The sequence below is a fragment of the Neodiprion virginianus genome, chromosome 7 (genome assembly GCF_021901495.1).
Source record: "Neodiprion virginianus isolate iyNeoVirg1 chromosome 7, iyNeoVirg1.1, whole genome shotgun sequence".
Taxonomy (NCBI): Eukaryota; Metazoa; Arthropoda; class Insecta; order Hymenoptera; family Diprionidae; genus Neodiprion; species Neodiprion virginianus.
In genome coordinates, this window is record NC_060883.1 from 16729079 (window position 1) to 16749238 (window position 20160).

At 34.4% G+C, this 20160-nt stretch overlaps 1 protein-coding gene across 11 annotated transcripts in view; it reads right to left on the minus strand.

The window, feature by feature from the left end:
- LOC124309325 (spectrin beta chain, non-erythrocytic 1) overlaps positions 1–20160 on the minus strand; it is an 80673-nt gene that overhangs the window by 28120 nt on the left and 32393 nt on the right. For all 11 annotated transcript variants that reach the window (XM_046772888.1, XM_046772887.1, XM_046772886.1 and 8 more), the window contains 2 exons: positions 610–835; positions 208–485 (listed from right to left, as the gene is read on the minus strand). In XM_046772888.1, the coding sequence (XP_046628844.1) occupies positions 208–485; positions 610–835 (504 nt within the window). The remainder of the gene's footprint in view (positions 1–207; positions 486–609; positions 836–20160) is intronic.

The window sequence follows — 20160 nt, forward strand, 5'->3', positions numbered from 1 at the left end:
TATAATTTGATACTTGTACAATATTTTTACTTTTGGAAAATCTGTACAAATATTACTTAAAAAAATTGTAGAAATAATTCGTAAAGAAACATTTGATGAGAACAGAATAACTATTTTATCGTCAGTCTTTTGATCAAAAAGACTACTTACTACTTCTACAGTGCATTCTTTCGTATGCGTATTATAAATTTATGGTAGTCAACTTACATTAGCGATTCTTTTCCCACTCTTTATCTCATTCTTCATCCTGGCAAAAGTGTGATAATAAGAAGCAACATAAGTGATTATAGACTTTTCGTCAGGTCTTGCGGTGTCAACATCTTCAGCATCCAGCAGCCGTGGGATCCCCAACTCTGCATTGGCGACATCGAACGCCGAATTAAGATTGTCAATGTGCTTGTTCTGCTGTAACTCGGACCAGTCGACCAAGTCTGGTCTATGAGCATGGATGAGTGCGTTGAAACCAAGACCGCTCCTCCAGGATCCTTGAGAATATTAAAAGGTAAAATGACAAATCATGTTCAAATAAACAAGCCTTCGGTAACGAACAAAAAAAACTGCAAAGAAATGCTGTATTGAATATTACATATAAAAACGATATTTATTTACCAGTGAAATCCTGGATGTTGACTCCCGGGTATCCATTTGTCTTCCTTTGACACCACAACAACAGTGCATCTTTGGCGGACTTCTTTTCACTGCTTTCATTTTCTTCGTCAACATCAATCTCAATCTCTTGAATTTGAAATCGCAAAATTATCGTCCAGATTAGACCAAGAATTAACCTTGGATTTCCATCTACTATATCCTCTGCTCCGATACTCTCCAAGCGCACCTGACAAAATACAAAACGAAGTGTTAAACTCTTCCGCACAGATTTCTGAGACTTGTTAGTAATTCTGGTTTAATGTTTATGTATATGTTCAGATTTCATCAAGATTTCCATGGAAATTGTCTCTTTGCACCTAAATCAATTATTAGTTCAATGATATTGGGAAGGAATCATACCTAACCAAAAGTTACGCAATTCTCTCCCTTGACGATAATAGTATGTTAAAGTGAATCTTCTGTTAAGCCCGTTCTCAAAAGATTAGATTAGTTAATCATAAAGTCAGGCATAATCTTTTTTTAACGGTAAGAATTTACAAGACCATTGCTTTATATCATAGTTCGAAATATTTTCGATAACGATAAATATAACAAACAAGGAATCGCTTGCCGTACAAAAATATCATATACAGTAAATGAAAAAATTATGAAATTCTAAAGGAGCCAAGAAAGCATTTATTGACTATTACAGAGAAGGATTAACAAACTGGTATCATCAGATTGTATTTTTCATGACTTAGTTATACCTTTGCTAGATACTATTCCGTAAAGCATCAATCAATTACGCTAATCAGACAGGCTTTACTGATCATGCTGTAACGTTTCAACACCGTTACTTGCACTTACAAATTTATGGAATAGATGATAAGATTAAAATTATTCTAATTGTTATAAATAAATTTTCGTTGTTCGATAAAGAGTATAATATATTACTTTACGTAACTATTATTAAATGTATATTATTATGTCATAACCTGAATGTAAAATAGTTGGGTTAAGTCCCGACTCACAAGTTAGACACGCATGTGTATGAGACGTCCTCTCTAAATAAAACCAACCTTCTATGGATAAAATGGATATTAATGATAAAATTTGTATTGATTCTGACATAAGAGGAAAAATTTTATTTACAATATTGTGAAAAATTAAATTTTCAATATTCGACAACTTAGCATATAATTGTTGTAAAGTTTTTGATTCAGATAAGTTCATCTTAAAACAAGATGGCGGCAGAAACTACTGCAGAATCTGGTCGAAATTCTGGATTTACACTATTTACACTAACAATATCCCCCCCCTCCTTGCGGTTAGAACGAGGAAATATATAGTCCAGTCGAGAAAGACATAAAAAGAGCCTTAAATGGAAATAATTAGGGGGAGCGATTTTTTTTTTAAAACTTCGGGGTGGGGGTGGTTAGAAGTCTAAATCTCGATTTTCGGAAAAATCCCGCCATTGCGTTCGCCGCCATCTTGATTTAAAATTCAATTTTTTCAGTTTTCTGAAATAACTCGTTAATTTACAACTTTAGAGCAAAAATGGTAGAATCCAAAGTTGTTGGGAATTTCCCACAAGTTTGGTCATTATCATTTTTAAGCTAGGATCAATATTTGCCGAGTTATACTATCAAGTTTATCAAAAAAATCGTGATGGGTGGAATTTTATTTCCTTCAACTTTGGTTCTCAAACTTTTTTTACTCCACCATCAATATTTTCGTTTTTATATATATATAAATGTATATATATTGTAACGTATATTGGAAAACCCCTGAACTGAGTATACATCCGAAAATATATATATATATATATATATAAAAATCGCTCTCCCTAATTATTTCCATTTGAATGTCTATCTCGACTGGACTAATAGTGGCATCAAAAAATTTCAATTTCAAACGTATGTATGTATGTACTGTACATTGTACATACATTCCGGGGTAAAATTTTTTTTCAGCATTCACAGGTTTTGCACAAGCGTTTCAAATTCACGTGATTATTTCGGAATCGAAATATATATTCTATTTTCGAATTCAAAGTAGCGAATGGTACAAGGCATATTGGCTTTCGTATTTCACGTTCGGTTATGCTTTCAATGTATGAGTTCGCAGGTCAGTATAAATTGAGCGGCTTTCGTGCCAGTACAATATGTGGGTGGCTGCTTTGTGTACAGTGCACATCTAAAATTTTCACACAAAGAGAAAGCACGGCACGTGAATCGGCCTTTTTAGCAATGCATTATACTCTCCAGCAACCTGTATTCTATTCTTTCTCTTCCCCTCTCTCTCGCTCTGTCTCCGACTCTCTCGTAAATGTGAGAGAATGGTTTTGTTTAAAAGAACGACTGCGTTTGACTGTGTCACGCATGTATAGCCGCATTTCAGCGTTGGAATGCTGTCGGATTACTATCGTGTTGATTCCGATCAAGGCCGTTAACTAAGTGAAAATAATCCCTATGCTGACATCCTTTTTTTAATGCTCTTTTCGAAGTTTTAATTGAAGTAGAAATAGAAATGGAAATGTTCAACCCTTTTTCAGATTTGTTAAAAAATTGGGTTATAATTTGCGTGTACTGAATTTTCTGACAGGAAAAAACAAATTTTTTTTTCGGGAGCTTCAAAACACAGTACCAGAATATTTAATATATTATTATCATAGAATGAACATAAGATGTTGTTGATGTAATATTGATTGAACTCGCGAGTTCGCACAATCGTTTAAATAATTCATTTAACCAAATCAGTCTTGTCACATTTGAGGTATTTTCTTTTTTCATTTTATATTTCTTATCCAGAATCCGTTGAGTTATTCGCAACGTATGTACAACTTGTACGTCAACATTTATTTAAATAAATCGTAATACTTTGTCAATATTGAATTTATTTCCGCCACTCACGTAACTATTTATTTATCTTCTTCATTCCACGGGCACGAAATTACCTGACTTGTAAAAGAAAGATTTCTGTTCTCTAGGAAGAATCCTCTGACCGTAAATCTCTAAATTCAAACGTCATAAGTATAGCTATTACTATTTATTTTAAATACAGAAAATTTCTTGGATGTTTTTTTTCATCAAGCAATGCTACTTTATTTTCACATGTATTTATTTGTATAATGTTTTTTCCCGATATTTTTGCTATAGCATGTTTGGGAATGATTTATTACACACGATAAAATTGTGTAAATAGGTGAATAGACATCAAATTTTTCATTATTCATCGATAAGCGTAGAAAGAAATTCAAAAATATAGCCGATTATACAATATATGATATACGTTTAATTGTAAATACGTGAAAAAACTTACGTATACAGTAGGTGATATAATGAAATAATTATATACTTGAGAAGGCGGCGCCCAGATGAGGCGTGACAGTTTTATATTTTCGGACGTGAGTCTTAGCCGTATTATATCTACATACATGAGAGTGCATTTAGTCACGTAGAAATCAGACTTCGCAGCATTGAGCGATGAATAATGAATGAGTACTCTGAGCTGCATAGCAAAGTGAATGCTGTACTTGTACTGTTATGTCTCGCTACGCACACGAGGTGTAGACAGATACAGTTAAATACCCGGACCCCAACCAGAGAGACGTACAAACTGAAGGAAGGCATGAAGGAGATAAAAAAAAAAAAAAAAATTCAGACACGAGGAGGCTAAACTCAAAGATCGATGCATTCAGATTTTACGTTAATTTTTCAAACGTTTCACGACTACGCAAATTTTGTTACATAAATCCAGTTTATATGAAATTTAAATTTCACTTTCATCGTCAAAATTATAATGAAAAATGAAAATAATTACATGGACTATACTTATTATTTCATTACTTGCTATTTATTTATTGTTTTTGTAGTCTTTATGTTTCAAGGGATGTCCTAATTTATGGCGTACTAAATAAAAACTATGGATCAATATACAAAATTGCTGTAAAATTTTAACACCGTTTTCCATTACAGGATCGAATTATAGCTGGCATAGCAATGAAATAAAAAAACCTGTAGTATTTCAAGTAATCACAACAGAAATTTGGTATAGGTTATTGTTGCAGTATTTGCACAAAAATGAGAAAAAAAATATGACTCGTTTTAATACTAAAAAACTTTATCTCGGTATTGCTTTTCTGATTTATTTTGGAGCATGAATATGGTTTGTAATTCTGTCATAAAACTTTTCCTCGATTTGTTTCTTTCGCATTTAAAAATATCTTGCGAAATATTTTATAAGAGGAAAAAATTTTTACTTTTTCTTATTTTCAATATGCATCATTTTGGGAATGAACATCAATCTACTCTCTGCCATAATATTTGTAGATATTTTTAAGAATATATATAAGAGGTATAGAAATGTGATAAAATATTTATTAATACTGGAGAATTTATTTCTGTACATTTTGTGGTTTTCGTTCGCTGAAGAGATGCGTTTTGTGTTTTTTATTTCTCGGCAGAAAGTATGGTTAGATAATTTCGTAACAGCTGTGGCAAAAGTGACAATTTGACAGACAAGAAAAAATGTTGTGTGAGCGGTTCGCAAATCGCAGTGCGACATTTTAAAAATAGAATGCACGTTACCCCCCGGCGCGTTTTGACTATTTACACGCATTAGCTGCTTTAGGAACGATATATGAGCACATGTGTGAGTATGCAAGATTGGTTCAAGTTGACAATTTGCATTTAGATTGACATATATTTCATCAAGATCCAAACTTGAATATACGAAGTTTTCTTTTTACCATGAATATTTATTGACGTAATTTATTCATAGCCATAGTTGTGAATCGATGTGCACAACTGTGTTGTGAATATACAGTATACATCCCAATGTTCGGATTAACGGTGAAATAATATAATTGGTGTAGAAGAACTAGGGAATTTTTTGTTCCTAAAATTTTCCTAGACAGAAAATACCTTTTCTTACGAAATGATGGGATATCGATTGCAATTGTTTTATCTGCTTCATTTCTTTCATCTTTAACCTTATTCAGCAGCTTTTTTCTTGCGCTATTTTTGTTTTCGAATTTGTTTCCTTGCCGACGTGCACAACTGCATTGTGAATAAAAGGTAGATACTCCAATGTTTAGGTTAACACGAAATAAAATCCTATAATTATAGTGGGGCATGCACCTCATTTACTGAAACTATATAATTGGTACAGAAATACTAGGGAATTTTTTTTTTTTTTTTTTACAAAATATCCCTAGATAGAAATTTTTTTTTTCAACGTATTGATGGGAATATTGATTGGAATTACTTTATCTGGTTCAATTCTTTCAAATTTAATCTTATTCGGAAGCTTTTTTCTTACATTTTTTTTTTTTTGTGAATTTGTTTCTTTCTAAACGCGCAATGACTCGACTAGTAATAAGGGAGAGAGAATGTTTACAAACGCGTAGTCACTTGTACACGTTGACTTTTTCCTTCTCTTCTTATTTCACTGCAACCACCGCGGTTCAGAAATACCTCATGCCTTTTATTATTCCACTCGAGTGTTTATGAGACGTGAAATGAACCACCGTTATACGCTGCTCCTGCTTTTGCTGCTGCATACAGTACTGTTACATTATAGGTATACACATATACGGCTTTTGTCGCATTTCGCGATGGCAGAAAACAGCGAAATTTGATTAAATCAAAGGAATGAAAGGAACCGGATATGCGAAGCACGAGCAGAACGCGGATTCACGTCGTCGCAGTTTTGCATCGTCGAATTTAAAACGCGCCATGTGGTGGTAGTAAACGTAAAACGATAGCCTCGTGTTAAATGATTAAAGAGGTTTTTTATCTAATATTTTACGCTAAATTTCAATGTCACAAAATAGAAATCCAATGTGTGAATAAATTTTGTAACAACTTGGTATATATTAAATGTATCGAAAACGATCAGCTGATTACCACTTGCGACGCCATCTTGCCCTAATCATACTCACATTACGCATCGCGCAATAACAATGTATGATTACGTTTGTCGATGATCGCCAAAAATCATCAAAGCTCAACGAATATTGGGTCATTGACTGTGATTTGGACAATAAGCGACGGTGACTATTGTGAAAATGTTGAAAAAATCAATTTACGACGTTGGAATTGGCGATTCATATGTTGACATAGCGAAATATTCAAGTAAAATTATTATTCAAGAAATTAATAATAATGTTAAAGTAATCAAGTTTGTAAGATACGAATATTTGTTGCTATACACGGTAATAACTACAGAATTTTAGTTAATCCTAAAATAGAGAAATTAGCTTCCATAAACAACCCCAGTTCGCTAAGATAATCCAAACGAATATTATACGTATTATAACGATAATCTCGTAACAATCCAACAACTATTTTTAATTCAATTGAACTCAATGATAGCGCGCAGTGGTAACCTTTCAATAATATCTGTAAATGTATACCTGTATACATGTAATGTATATGATATGTAGAATATGATCGTGTTTGTATATGCAGTAAAAGGTCCAGTGGCACGTGACGTAACGACCTCAAGTGACCGCTATTGACTCAGTCAGAGATTGAATGAAGAACGTTGATCCTATTACTTATTATGAGTGCACCGTACATATGCAGCGTTCACGTATCTATAAATGAGATTTTTATACCATGAAAAACACGCGAGATGAAGAAAAAATTCGAATACCCAGCATGGAATAACTTGAAGTTTCCCTTAAGCATTAATTTGATTTCCAATATTCATTGTTTCAGTTACTCCTCTCCTACAATCAATGTTATCAAATTTGCATGCATCTTACAGTTTTTTGAAATTTTATTCTATTCGATCGTTATTTGGGATATGATAATGTTGAAAATCATAATTTTAGCGCTGCTATTTAAACTCCAATTATAGTTTTCAACACATTTTTTTGTTTTTTTTGTTTTTTGTCAATTTGCGTTTCTTCGTACAAAAAATTTCTAACCAGCTTCTCGTTTTTTTTCCCCCATGATCTTTGAAATGCGGATAAAAATTAACAAAAATATTTAACTTTCAACGGAGTTTAAAAAAACAATATCTACTCCTATGAGTCTCATGAGTTAATCCTTTTTTTGTCCTATTGTTTATACTGCGCCGCAGGCGGCGCGTTGTTTGATAAAACGATAACACGACACTTTATGATAATTGGATTCCACTGTTGCATAGTCTGCAGAAAACTCGTTACAAGTACGTTTTATACAACTAAGGTGTACATATATATTATACCTATACAAACGCATTGCAAACGGTAAAGACTCGGATTATTTTTATAACATTTAGTATATAAACGTTTAATACACGCACATATGGATATATATATATTTATATCATATATTCTATGTATACATATATGTGACGTATGCAAATTGAGTCTGCAGTAATTAAAATAACGATGACAACAGAATGGATCGAGTCACATGATCGAACGATTCGTTGTATAGCATTAAAGGCACAGACAGCAATACCTATAAATGTCAATGTGCAATGCGGAGAATGGAAGAGATACTAAATGATAGACGATCGCAATAACATTGAATAACAAATCCAGTAAACGTCTGCTTGGACTTTGATGCAACGACAATTTACAGCTCTTTGCTCTGAAATATTCATATAGTTGCATAATCATAAAATGTATTATATAACATTTAAATTTGTTCCTAATTGTGTCTAGTTTTCCTTCTTAACATTACATCTCCACGTATGGACAACGCTTTTTTCATCAAATTAACGATTGAGTAGAAAAATGAGAATTGAAAAAAAAAACAAAAAAAAAAAAAAAAAACAGGAGAAAGACAAATATTAAAAACCTATAAATAAATATCCCAAATTTTTAAACCATTTCGCTCAAGGTTTTCGGATAAATCTCGTATCCGTCGAAATAATAATAATAATAATGATAATCGTGACAAGCGGTTGAATAGATAAGAATAGTAAAGTGTACAAAAAGTGTAGACGATAATGTGCCGTACAATTCCTTATAACAGATGTGTGAGCAACAAGCCGCGGGAAGTTCTGCTAACGCGTGTCCTCAAATTCTGCTCACGTACGTGAAAAGAGAGATAGAGAGAAGCGACGGAGGGGGAGAGACAAGATAGGAAAAAATAAATAAATAATGAAGAAAAGAAGGAAAAAAAAAAAAAAAAATGCAGCAAAACAAAATATAAAATGAACGAAACTCATGCGAGGAGTGTCGTGTTGCGTAATCTCGTTAGACACAAACGAAGCTTTAAGGAATTCCTGCATATATACACACAATACACGTATTATATATATATGTATATATATATATATATATTATATATAGACGTATAACATGTACTACAGTCTGCACGCGAGAAAATGTCGATCTGTGAGAAGAGAGATAACAATAATATACCTATACGGTGCTGGCAGATGTAATATGTGAATGGTTACCTATGCATGACAAGTAAACAACGAATATTTACAGTGACTAATATGCAAATTCTTTTCCACCAAGCGGGAAAAGTGGTTGACGAGAAAAAAATAAGAAATTAGTTGGTATGAGAGAGAGATGGAAAATTTTGTATTCAACGTTGGAAATATTAATGTTGATATTTCATTGCTTCTTGTTTATTTAACCCATGTTTGATATACCGGGGTACAAACGACCCAACGCCTTTTCTTTGTTAATTTAATGTATCTAAATTTGAGAAAAAATCAGGTGTGTGTTGCGCAATCTGGAATTTAGATTTTTTGTTAAAAAAAACTAACCTTTCAAGAAGCTACGAAAAAAAAATTTCAAGTTAAAGTATATATAATAGTTCAATTTTCACAATGATCTTTGTCGCTGGGGTATAAATGTGATTCTACGGAAGTGTGTCAAACATGGGTTAAAACGGAGTTTTCAAATGCAATTATTTGAAAAAAGTTCACACAGAGCTGTTGAAAAACGTATGATGTCAATGGAAAATAAGATTAAACAGAATTGATGACTTTATACTTTGATTGAGTATATTTTACTGTTTGGTAGCCATTCGTGCCGTTTACTGGAAACTAGAAAAGAATGAAAAGAAAAGGTGAAAATTTTTTTTCAAATGTCACCAAAGACGAGTCTTGCGGTCAACGAATGGCGAGAAAAAAGTAATTTTGACACTATACCAATCTTGAAATGTAGACGTTCATCATGAATGAAATTTATGTCCAATAAAAGCGTCTACTATACATTTGATTTTTTTTTTTTCGCTGCAATAAACTAAACGTAAAACAGTTATACTCTTTACTATCTAAACAACGTTGTATCCGCATCGGTTTTATGTTAGTCAAGCAAGTGATTCAACCCGGTTAAAAATCAGCAGTAATGTTATTTGTGCCAACGATAGTAAACATGGAAGAGTTAATATCCGAAAATTTGAATTGCACAAGCTAAGATATCAATAATTTGGAAACACGTTTATGAATTAAAAAAAAAACATGGAAAATTATCAAACTCTGGTGTTTTTATGCCGAGTTCAATGTTGTTGGAGCTTCATTCATCAAAGAAATCTCCAGAGATTGTGTGGAAAATATTTGACAAGTAGTTACCTCGAAAGTGGATAAAAATAGCTTTGTGCGACATATGTTCGTCAAAAATTACATTATCACGCTATAACTATACCACAATGTAAGATTTGTCGGATGTTTTTTAGACAGTCTGTGGGGATCGAATCAAGGATTAAAATGATCCTAAAAGACATTAAAATTGGATAAAAAAAATTGAGCTTTTAATTCAACTTGAACATTGTAATTATGAGATATTTTCTCAAATCGATGCTATCTTAACTCTCGTTGTTCGAATTTGTTCATAATCACTTCTATCGTACAATTATAAGTACGTTGTTTCGTTCGTGATTGGTTACATCGATGGTGCGAATAAAATTGCTTGCGATTTTTAAACGCTTTTCATCTATTTTTCTAACTTTTGAATCAGACGGTCCGACCTTTTCCGACCGATTCATACTTAACGGTGTAACTGCAGCGTGAAGTTTAGCCGGAGTTTCTCGAGGGGCTTTTTCCCTTATATAGTAACAGGTTTACCCGCAATACGTATGTACTAGGTATGCGTGAAAGGAACAAAACGAACGCGCTGCACCGTGTAATCTTATGTAAGTACCTTAGATACGCGTATATGTATGTATGTATAATGTAAAGACAGGTAATCTTCCCGCTCGTGAGCACAGAGGACGATGAGAAAAGAAGGAGAATGTTGAAAATCTGGGGATAAGAGATAAGCATAAATTCGAAATATGGGTCGACTGCCGATGAATTTGAATAACGTGTTTTCCCCCGCTAGAACACGATATTTCACTTCGTATGGGGAATTCCATGGGTTTGACCGAAGTTTCTTTCCTCGTTTGTAAAAATCTTGGCGCAAGTTTTCTTAGAAGTTTCCATGATTTTTTTTTTTTTTTTTTTTTAAGGTTAGTAATCAATTCATAAATTCCAGTCATCGAATATGTACTACTTCCAGTTAAGTTTTAAAATTTTTGGAAACTTTTTCAAAAAGTTGAGCAATTTTTTCATATTTTTTCCAACGGTCCGAACGTATCAAGTCAAACGGCTTATAATTTCGGAACGGTGAAAAATATTGGAAGACAGAAGAAAACTACTGTACCTACACTGCTTTTTCAGAGTACTCTCAAATACCCGAGTTACAATAAAATTGAGAATGGTGAGTGGGTGGAACCACTTGAATTTCCCATATGTAGCCATGTTGATGAACACCCAACCGAGCAAACGGTTTAGAAAAAAATCTCATTCAGCCTAAAACCGGGTTGTTGTCTAAAGGCTTCGGTCACGACGCGAGACCGTAGAAGAAGCCATAGAATTAGCTATATAAGTCTATTTTTTATACACCGTCTCCAGACGCTCTCTTGTTTCTCTTTTTTTTCTCCTTAAACCCACCTAACGTCAATCCAGCAGCACTAATAAAGGCAAGAAGCACGACGGTTTCTAATCCTTGCAGTCTGTTCTATTCTAAATTATCTCGGACATTCTCTTCCTCTTTACATGCCAACAAAAACAACGGTCCTTCTTTGGTCGCCTTACTCGAGCCAGTTTATCCAACAAATCTCTTTGTTCCATAGCTTCGGGCAGTTAAAGGTTAAAGCGCTTCTTCGGCAACAAAAAAAAAATTTTGAATTTGAACACTCCTTACAAACGAATAGCGCTACCGTCTCATCGTCATGACGGACGTAATTGAAATGCGCTGGTTCTCCTTTGCTAGTTTAAGTGTTGGTACTCTTTGCTCCAAGAATGATCTGAAAACTTTCTGTAGATTGAAAGCAGAGTTAGATGGAAAACAGGATTACAAGATAGCGACGATCCAACCTAAAAAAGAAGTTTGGAATCTCTGTACATTTCATCATCAATCTGGATATCGAATTTTGAAAATTTGTCCACAGTATACCAACGGCTCACAATCCAAAACGGCGAAATGCTTTCGATGAAACGTGATTGAACAATGGATCCTCAGTTATCAAGTTAACAAATGTAAATAAAATATATTTTATAAGCTGCATGACCAGAGTTAGAAAAGTATACTAGCAAAAAACCATGCATTTTTCCTCGTCTCGGAATAACAGTCAAACTTTTATTCCAGTTGCAAAAAAAGAAAAAGGACCGAAGAGGTGAGTATCGGGCCTCCAGATCGTTAATTCTGTTATAGGGTCATCTCCTTGGCCTAAAAGATGGAACCTATGATGTCACAATTTCATCTAATAGGCCTTTCTTCACTCGGGTTATTACCGATTATATACTACAAGCAGTCAGACGAGCGAAATGCTTCAACTAACGAAACATATGGTGTATTTTGCCTGAAATAATTAGTCTTATTATCTTCTGATGAAGTTTCAACGATAGGATCTCGTAGGTTTAAGCGAGAATAGATGTACCGAGGGGAAGCGGTGAAACTTGGCAGATCGAACGCATAACAGCGCATGCGCAAGCTCTGCGATATTTTTATGCAGATTCAGCTGTTAAACGCGGAAGATGTTTAGAGGTTATGTAGGTGATGCGAATATTTTAGGCTAATTGTAAGCAGACTAAGCTTAGATGACTAATGACTGCTACGAGTGAACGTGACAATATGATTCCAATCTGCCGTACTTGCTATGCGACAGTTTGACATCTCATGACCCGGTTCGAGTAAGTTGGCTCCCCTGCCTTGCGGACAAAAATATATCCATCTCGCTGACGTGCGTTCCGAAATTTGCTGGCAGTGCTAAAAACTCCCTAGACCAGAGACAGAGATAGTCACGAACTCGGCATCGCAAAAGAGATAAAAGATTGTTGACAGTACTGGGCTGACAGCACTGAGAGCTAATTTCGGAACGCACCCATAATAGAGTTTCATTAGTTTTCGCATCCGCAGTCGGTCTCTAAGCCTGCTGTGTTTCACCACTTCCTCTCGGCAATATTGTTCAAGAGCAATTATAGTAATAGATAACTGCCAATCTCCGAAAACCTAATCTGTTGTAAATTGAGTGAAGTTGAAGGCCTATTAGATGAAACACACATTGGGAGATTCAAATTTTGGATAAAAAAAAACACCCCTAATATAGTTTCATCGGAGTCGATGATCCGAAGGGCTAATGTTTTTCTTAAGAGATAAATCTCGGTCCATCGGGACGCACGCGAGAAAATTGATTCCGACTTATACCGAGAGTTTTTCTTGAAATGACCCACTCGACAATTGCAATTCGTTTAGTTTATAAGCGTAGCCAATTTCGTAAAAATGTTACCAGCATGGTAGGCTGAGTGACCGATAAGTAGTGGATCGCGGTGGCGCCATGAGCCGACCCTTCTTAACAAGCGGGAGGTTATGGTAGACTGTCACGTGTCAAGCAGTCGATTCTAGGGAATTTGATTTTGTCAGCGAAGGTTTGCTTCAGGCTGCGAGCAAGATGTCAGTCAATCAAAATTAAACAATTTGAATTACGCGCGCTACGAGCAGATCCTTTCAAGAAGAACTCTCGGTATTATACCGTGTAGAGACTCGCGGTCTGCAGGCTCCGCATCACGGTCACTGACCTTTGTCTCGCTTTATTTTCTCTCTTTGTCTATGCCGTAGATTTCTCCGTCGCTCTCGCCCTGATTCCCGTCGACGATGCTCGGTCGGTAACGAGTGCATCTCTCTCTTCGTAACCCTTACCCAAAGCTCACGGATGTTGCACGTATCACGCACAGAGTCTCATAAAACTATTTCATAATTTACGGAGAACCAATGACGACGAATTAAGCGCAATACGACTCAATAAAACAGAAATTATAAAAATAAAAATTTCAATCACTGTAAATAAATACAGTTATGTGATGTGTGTAAGGCATTCCGAGTGAGATTCTTCATGTGATTATGCATGTGTTTAATTATTTTACTCTTCAATCAATTGCGAGTGGCTAATCCAAAAAATTTTAATTTGATAAAATTACTCTATGAAGCAAATTGAAAGTACGTTAATTGACAAAAAACAGTTGTGTAAAAACTGTTTGATAAAAACCACCCAAGTATTGTGATTAAAAACACGAATAATTGATTCCCTGACAGATCCGAAAGCTGAAACTTTATACCGATCAGTTTCAGTGAAGTAATCTTCCAAAACGGTGCGTTGTATAAAAATCTGTATGAATTCATAATATTAAAATTTTGGAACACACTTTGCGAAAAGTGCATGCCCAGTTTTCAAACAATGCCCCCATATACACGCAATTAATTACACCCGTATTTAATATCCCAAGGAAAAAATCATTAGAGGCAGTCCCGCTTTCATTAAAAATTGTAAAAGAAGGTAAAAAGAAAATGGTAACTCTGCAACCGAAGCGAAGCGCTCTTAAGTGACTGAGGTAGGTACCTTTAATGCCTTCGGGAACCGAAGATTCGAGGCTTCGGAGAATTCAAACGGATTCTTTCCTAATTACGGGGGGTTGCATTCCTTTACTTTAGTTTAAAGGTAGGTATAGGCATGTAGGTATTCCGATTCGATGCACCGGTCGCTCCTGCACAACTACGGCTTTCACATGGAACACATGCGACCTTCTCTTCTTGTCTCCCAAAATTTGAATTTTGTTTGCCGGGCAATGAAAGGGGTTCTACAATTGTTTCATATTTTTTTGTTACCTATAATTTACCGAAACATTTTTTTTTTTGCATCATCAAATCCGTATAGTTCTGCAAGTGTGTCTATTTTCAGTAATTGTAGTACGGTGACTGTAAAAAGTGAAATTTGAAATTCACCGACCATTTATTTTTAACGTTACTGAAATTAATGTTCATTTTTTTCTCTCACCATTTTATAACTGCGATATGAATTGAATTAATGAAATAATTTTTTTGTCTTGAGATTTCAAAGATTTTCAACATTTCTGTTCAATTGAATCTTAGATTTTTGTCAAGTGTCTCTCAAAAAAATATATCTTCACGTTCCTCGTATTCGAGATTCATTTCATGAAATCTATCTATTTCCAGCAATTCATGTATTCGTTTGCTTTCGAGTTATGTTCATTTCAAAACTTTGAAGTGGTATATTTCGAAAATTCCTAACTGAAGACCAAATGGAGATGAATGTTTAAAAAAATCTTGAATGCTGCTTTGAGTAGACAGAATAGACCACAAACTGATATTAAAAAGGCGAATACAAAATCCCACTTTGAGATTTTACCCGATTAAAAAACAATACTCCATATGTAATGAAAAAGATTGAAATTCTTTAAGAATAAATCCCAATATCACATTCTAGCATAAAACTTTCCTGTCTTGACGTGCTCGTAGAATCTCATAAAGTTAAAGGTTTACTCAGTAGGAGGTCTGAGGAGTATCATCTGCTTGTTTGGATATGTCTTCGTGCCTAGACTTTAAGCCGATAAATCCTGATAAGAACGTGAACGATGTTCAAATAGTGATAGCTGTGATCAGACAGTCGAATATTTCCGATCATGAAACTGAATCTTGATCAATTTATTGGGTGTGGTCGAAAAGTGAAATGACCACACCGCAGGATATGTAGAATTTTTGAATAACCATAAATCTGATTTAACCAACTTTAAAATTTAGAAGGTCTGAATGTAGGAAATTCAAAACGCATGTAAGTCAAAATAAATAGAGAGCCAATTTACAGAGTTGTCAGAATTTTTGCATTTTTCGATATTTCTGTTTGTTCGATTTGATAGCTACATATGTTTGATAAAAGTTAAAATTCATAAAACCAAAATGTAGAATCGTCAGAATAAATGTTGAAATAAGTAAAAATATGGAAAGTCGAAATATAGGAATTTTAACGATTCTATACTTCGGATAAAAATAAAAATCTAATACGTAGGAAACCAAAATTCAGAATCGTCAGAATAATTGTAGAAATTTAGAAAAGTACAGAAATATATTTCTGCTGTCGCGAATTTTGGCTGAAGAGAAAAAATATAGAACTATCAGAATAAATATCAAAATACAGAGATATATCGAAATTTTGATTAGCTGAAGTTTATATTCCGATACTTGAACTTCCGTATTTTTGTTAAATCTCATAGTTTGAAATTCTATGAAAAAGATTTTCGCATCTTTGAAAGTTCAATACCGTCTCTAGCCTTCAGTTGTTTGATCATTCTACTTTTTGCCTTGATTACATTATTTCAGAATTTCCAACGCTTTACTGTCAGGGTCAACGCCCTGGCGTATTGACAGTGTACACACTAATGCTTTTCCACATTCTGTAGTTTACATATAACATTCGGAAGTAAAGAGATTTAGGCAAGTATTTGACGCCCGATACGCGACGCTGTTGAAACTCTATCTCACGGTCTCCTTTTATTTACATATCTGCCTTTCACCTCTCGCAAAACATTGCACACTGCATATACATATTGCAGATTATACACATATTACATTATAGCTAAACACACGCACTCTCAATATTTTGTGTTTAACTGAATTATTTTTCAGCAGTTATTCGTTATACTTGCATAGCGTTGTGATTACACTGAAATTAGTGAAAAAATGTCTCGTGAAATTTTTTTACACTCAGGGCTGTACAGAATTGTTCTGTTTGTACTCTCAACGGTTTAGTTTGAATCCAGGACAACTGCGTTCATTCACGGGAAAGCGGGGCGAGTTGATGAGCCAAAGCTTTCGTTTTTGTTTGTTGATTCCCTACTCTTACTATAGAAAAAATTGAAATATTCCTTATCCGGGTGGGTAAAAAATTTGGCTATTTCCGTTATTTGCGAAAATAAGAATGTTCGACAAAACTATACATATTTTCACAAGAACTCACGAGACGGCTAAACCGATTTTGTTCAAAATCTATTCAGGTTTGAAGTAACAGATTCTCCTGAAAGGACTTTTTCGACAATTGCAAATTAGCTAGTTTATGAGCATAGCCAACTTCGTAAGAATGTTACTAGCATGGTAAGCAGACTGACCGATACGAAGTGGATCGCGGAGGCGCCTTGAGCCGACCCTTTTTATAAGCGAGAGGTTGTGGTAGCAGAGACTAGTAAAGTCTCTGGTGGTAGACTGTCACTTATCAACCAGTTGATTCTAGGAAATTTTGTCTTGTCAGTAAAGGTTTGCTTCAGGCTGCGAGCACAGATGTCAGCCAATCAAAATTAAGCAATTTGAATCGCGCGCGCTACAAGCAGGTCCTGTCAAGGGTGCGTTCTGATATTAGCTTCCAGTGTTGTCAACAATATTTTATCTCTTTTGCGCTGCCGAGTTTGCGAATAACTCTGCCTTTATCCTAAGGAGTTTTTAGCGATGCTAGTTAATTTCGGAACGTAACCCAAGAAGAACTTTCGATACAGGCACGAATTACCTGATAAGGAAGAAAGAGACTCTGTATGCATAATTAATCCCTGAAGATGGCGACTCTGTAGAGGCTCGTAGAATAATGAAATACGAAATACATGTGTATAGAGTTACTGTTTAACTATACATCTTTGTATCTCTTGCATAAATCAAGGTGAAATCTGTGAAGAACGCGGCGCCTACGTTTCCTCTCCGTCTCATCGTCTCGCAGAGAGGTCGAATGACCAAAATGTGTCGGCTCCGTTGGTCCAACCGCCATGTTTGTCACGTGGTGATGTTTTACAAGTGATTTGTATGCGGGTTATGAATCATTGAAATCGAGAACGGTGGAAGATTGGATTGCACCTTTTTTCTTCGAAATTCACTTTCTCTGATCATTCCAAGGACCACTGGCATAAGATCAACTTCGACAAATGAAGAAGATAATTACTGTTTATGTCCGTGAAAACTAAACTTTTTGTACACTTTGAAAGAAATTAAAGTAATATGTATACGAATAAGTTCAAGTTTAAGCGTTCTGAGATATTAATCATCATTTTTTAGTCACTTGTCACAAAAAGAGCGTCTATCATGCGTGTTCGAATATATTTAAATTAGTATGAAATTTTTACAAAGTGTAAAGTTGCGGTTTTTGCAAATTGAAATATCTCTGTAGCAGGGTGATTATTTTTTACGTTCAACGACACTTCTTTTTCGAAATATTATGTGTTTAATTGAAATCTGTCGTTTACTGTGAAAAATTTACAATTTTCAGAAAATAATTGCATCGTAATTATCATACGGTAGACTGATCTGTCTTTCCCCTTTTTCAATCAGATAAAGCGATGAACTCATGCTCTTCCTATTGAACTAGGTGAATGAGCGTGTTTTTTCTTCTGAGTTGGCAGACTGGAATTACTGCATCACGCAGTCATTATATGAGGCATTCCACACAAATTTGGTTAGATTTTATCCTGACCGTTTTTAATTTAGTTAAAATTTTTTCAGACAATAATAGCACCTCTAAGACCTTAAATTATGTTTCCTTTTATGCAACCGTTTTTGAATTGTGAACGTTGAACCGTTTTTTAAATGGTTCCAGCTCTATATGTTCTTAAAAACTGGCATTTTTAGTTTTGATCGATTTAAAATTGATCCTGTATGGTGAAGCTATTTTTCATACTCTCGTTTATAAAATGCTGGATTTACAATTAAATGTGTGAAATTTTTCTTCCAAAATTTTTTCGACTCTGGAACAAAATCTATCTTAAATTCGCAAGGTGAAATTACCATTTGCTTTTTTATTTTTTATTGTATTTCAAGAAAATTTTTGTTAGAAATCAATTCCGTCTTTTGTTTAATATAATTTGTCAATATTTTCAAAATTATCTCAAATCGTTTGGAAAATTTATTTTTTATGTCAAGACAAAACCCTTTAAAGCGCTGAAAAAGAATGAACAAAAAAAAAATACCTAATCACGCGAACTATTTTTAAATAGGTGTAACTACGATAAAAAGTTTTGAATACTTATTGTTCAAAAATTGTTTCAATTAGGGATTTTAAAAAAGCCATTACAGAGAGATCATAAACAGATTTCTCGAATTTTGTAGTTATGTATGTCGGTCGAGTATTCTGAAAGAAACATTGTTGTGATTCGAAGAATTGTCATTCGTTTCAACAATAAAATATTCAGAGCAATAATAATTTGGGTTATTCGGTAAAACCATATTTCATTTCAATGAAAGAAACGTTACTTCCGCGATATTTACAGGTAAATCCACAAAACTTTTTTTCGTTTTGTGCGCGTTGCCTAAAATAGTTTCAACGACATTAACGAACGTTGATACGAAAACCTGGTCGAGCCTCATATTATAGATGGTACAAATTTCCGAATCAGGTTTTTCATTTTTTCTTTTACTTTTTATTTTGTCTCTGCACGCATCAAACTATCCATCCGTCTTAAATCACACCTATATTCGTAGATATTTCAGAGTGCCGGATGGAGTGGCACTAGTCACTTCTTTACCGTTAATTATTCATTCGTGAGACTTCTTTCCTGGGTACGCGCAACCATTCCTTTCTTGGTCACCGTGCATCCGCGTCACGCGACCTTCACCTCGCCACCTCGAGGATCGAACAATAAAACCCTCATCCCGCGACACAGATATTTGCAAATTTTTATTCAACTATATTATCTTTGCATCAAAATCACGATTCCAATGGTCATTCGACATTGGGTATAAAGTGAGTATTGCCTCCTAATTATAATACACATGTAACTCAATTGATTAGTCGTTAGTGTGTCTGATCGGTGAATAGCTGAGCAGTAATTACCATAGAAACGATTCGACGTATCTTGAAGAGAAAAAAATTAGAGGCAAAAAAATAAATTTTTTTTACACCAACAGATTATAGACGTATACGTTTGATTTGCTGCAAGCTATAATATAGTGATGCTAATAAGCTACATAAAATATCTTGTAAACATTCTTGTAGATATAAACAAATATGTGTAAATGAAGAAATAAATTCCCTAGGAATCCGTCGGAATATATTATTGTATTGATATTGATTGAAAATACGAAAAATACACACATAAATATATATAATAAATTTAATGAATTCATTCATAATTGTCATACCTCAATTAATACGTATTAGGAGATTTCACTTTTTCTCTGAAGCCGTGCGTCGGCGTAAAACGCGTGTTCATATATGGGGCATTCTATGAACAAAAAAAAAAAAAAAACCTGGCGTAACCAACGGTGTGGAAAAACTTCTCCCAGTTACGAAAACGGTTGCACAATCG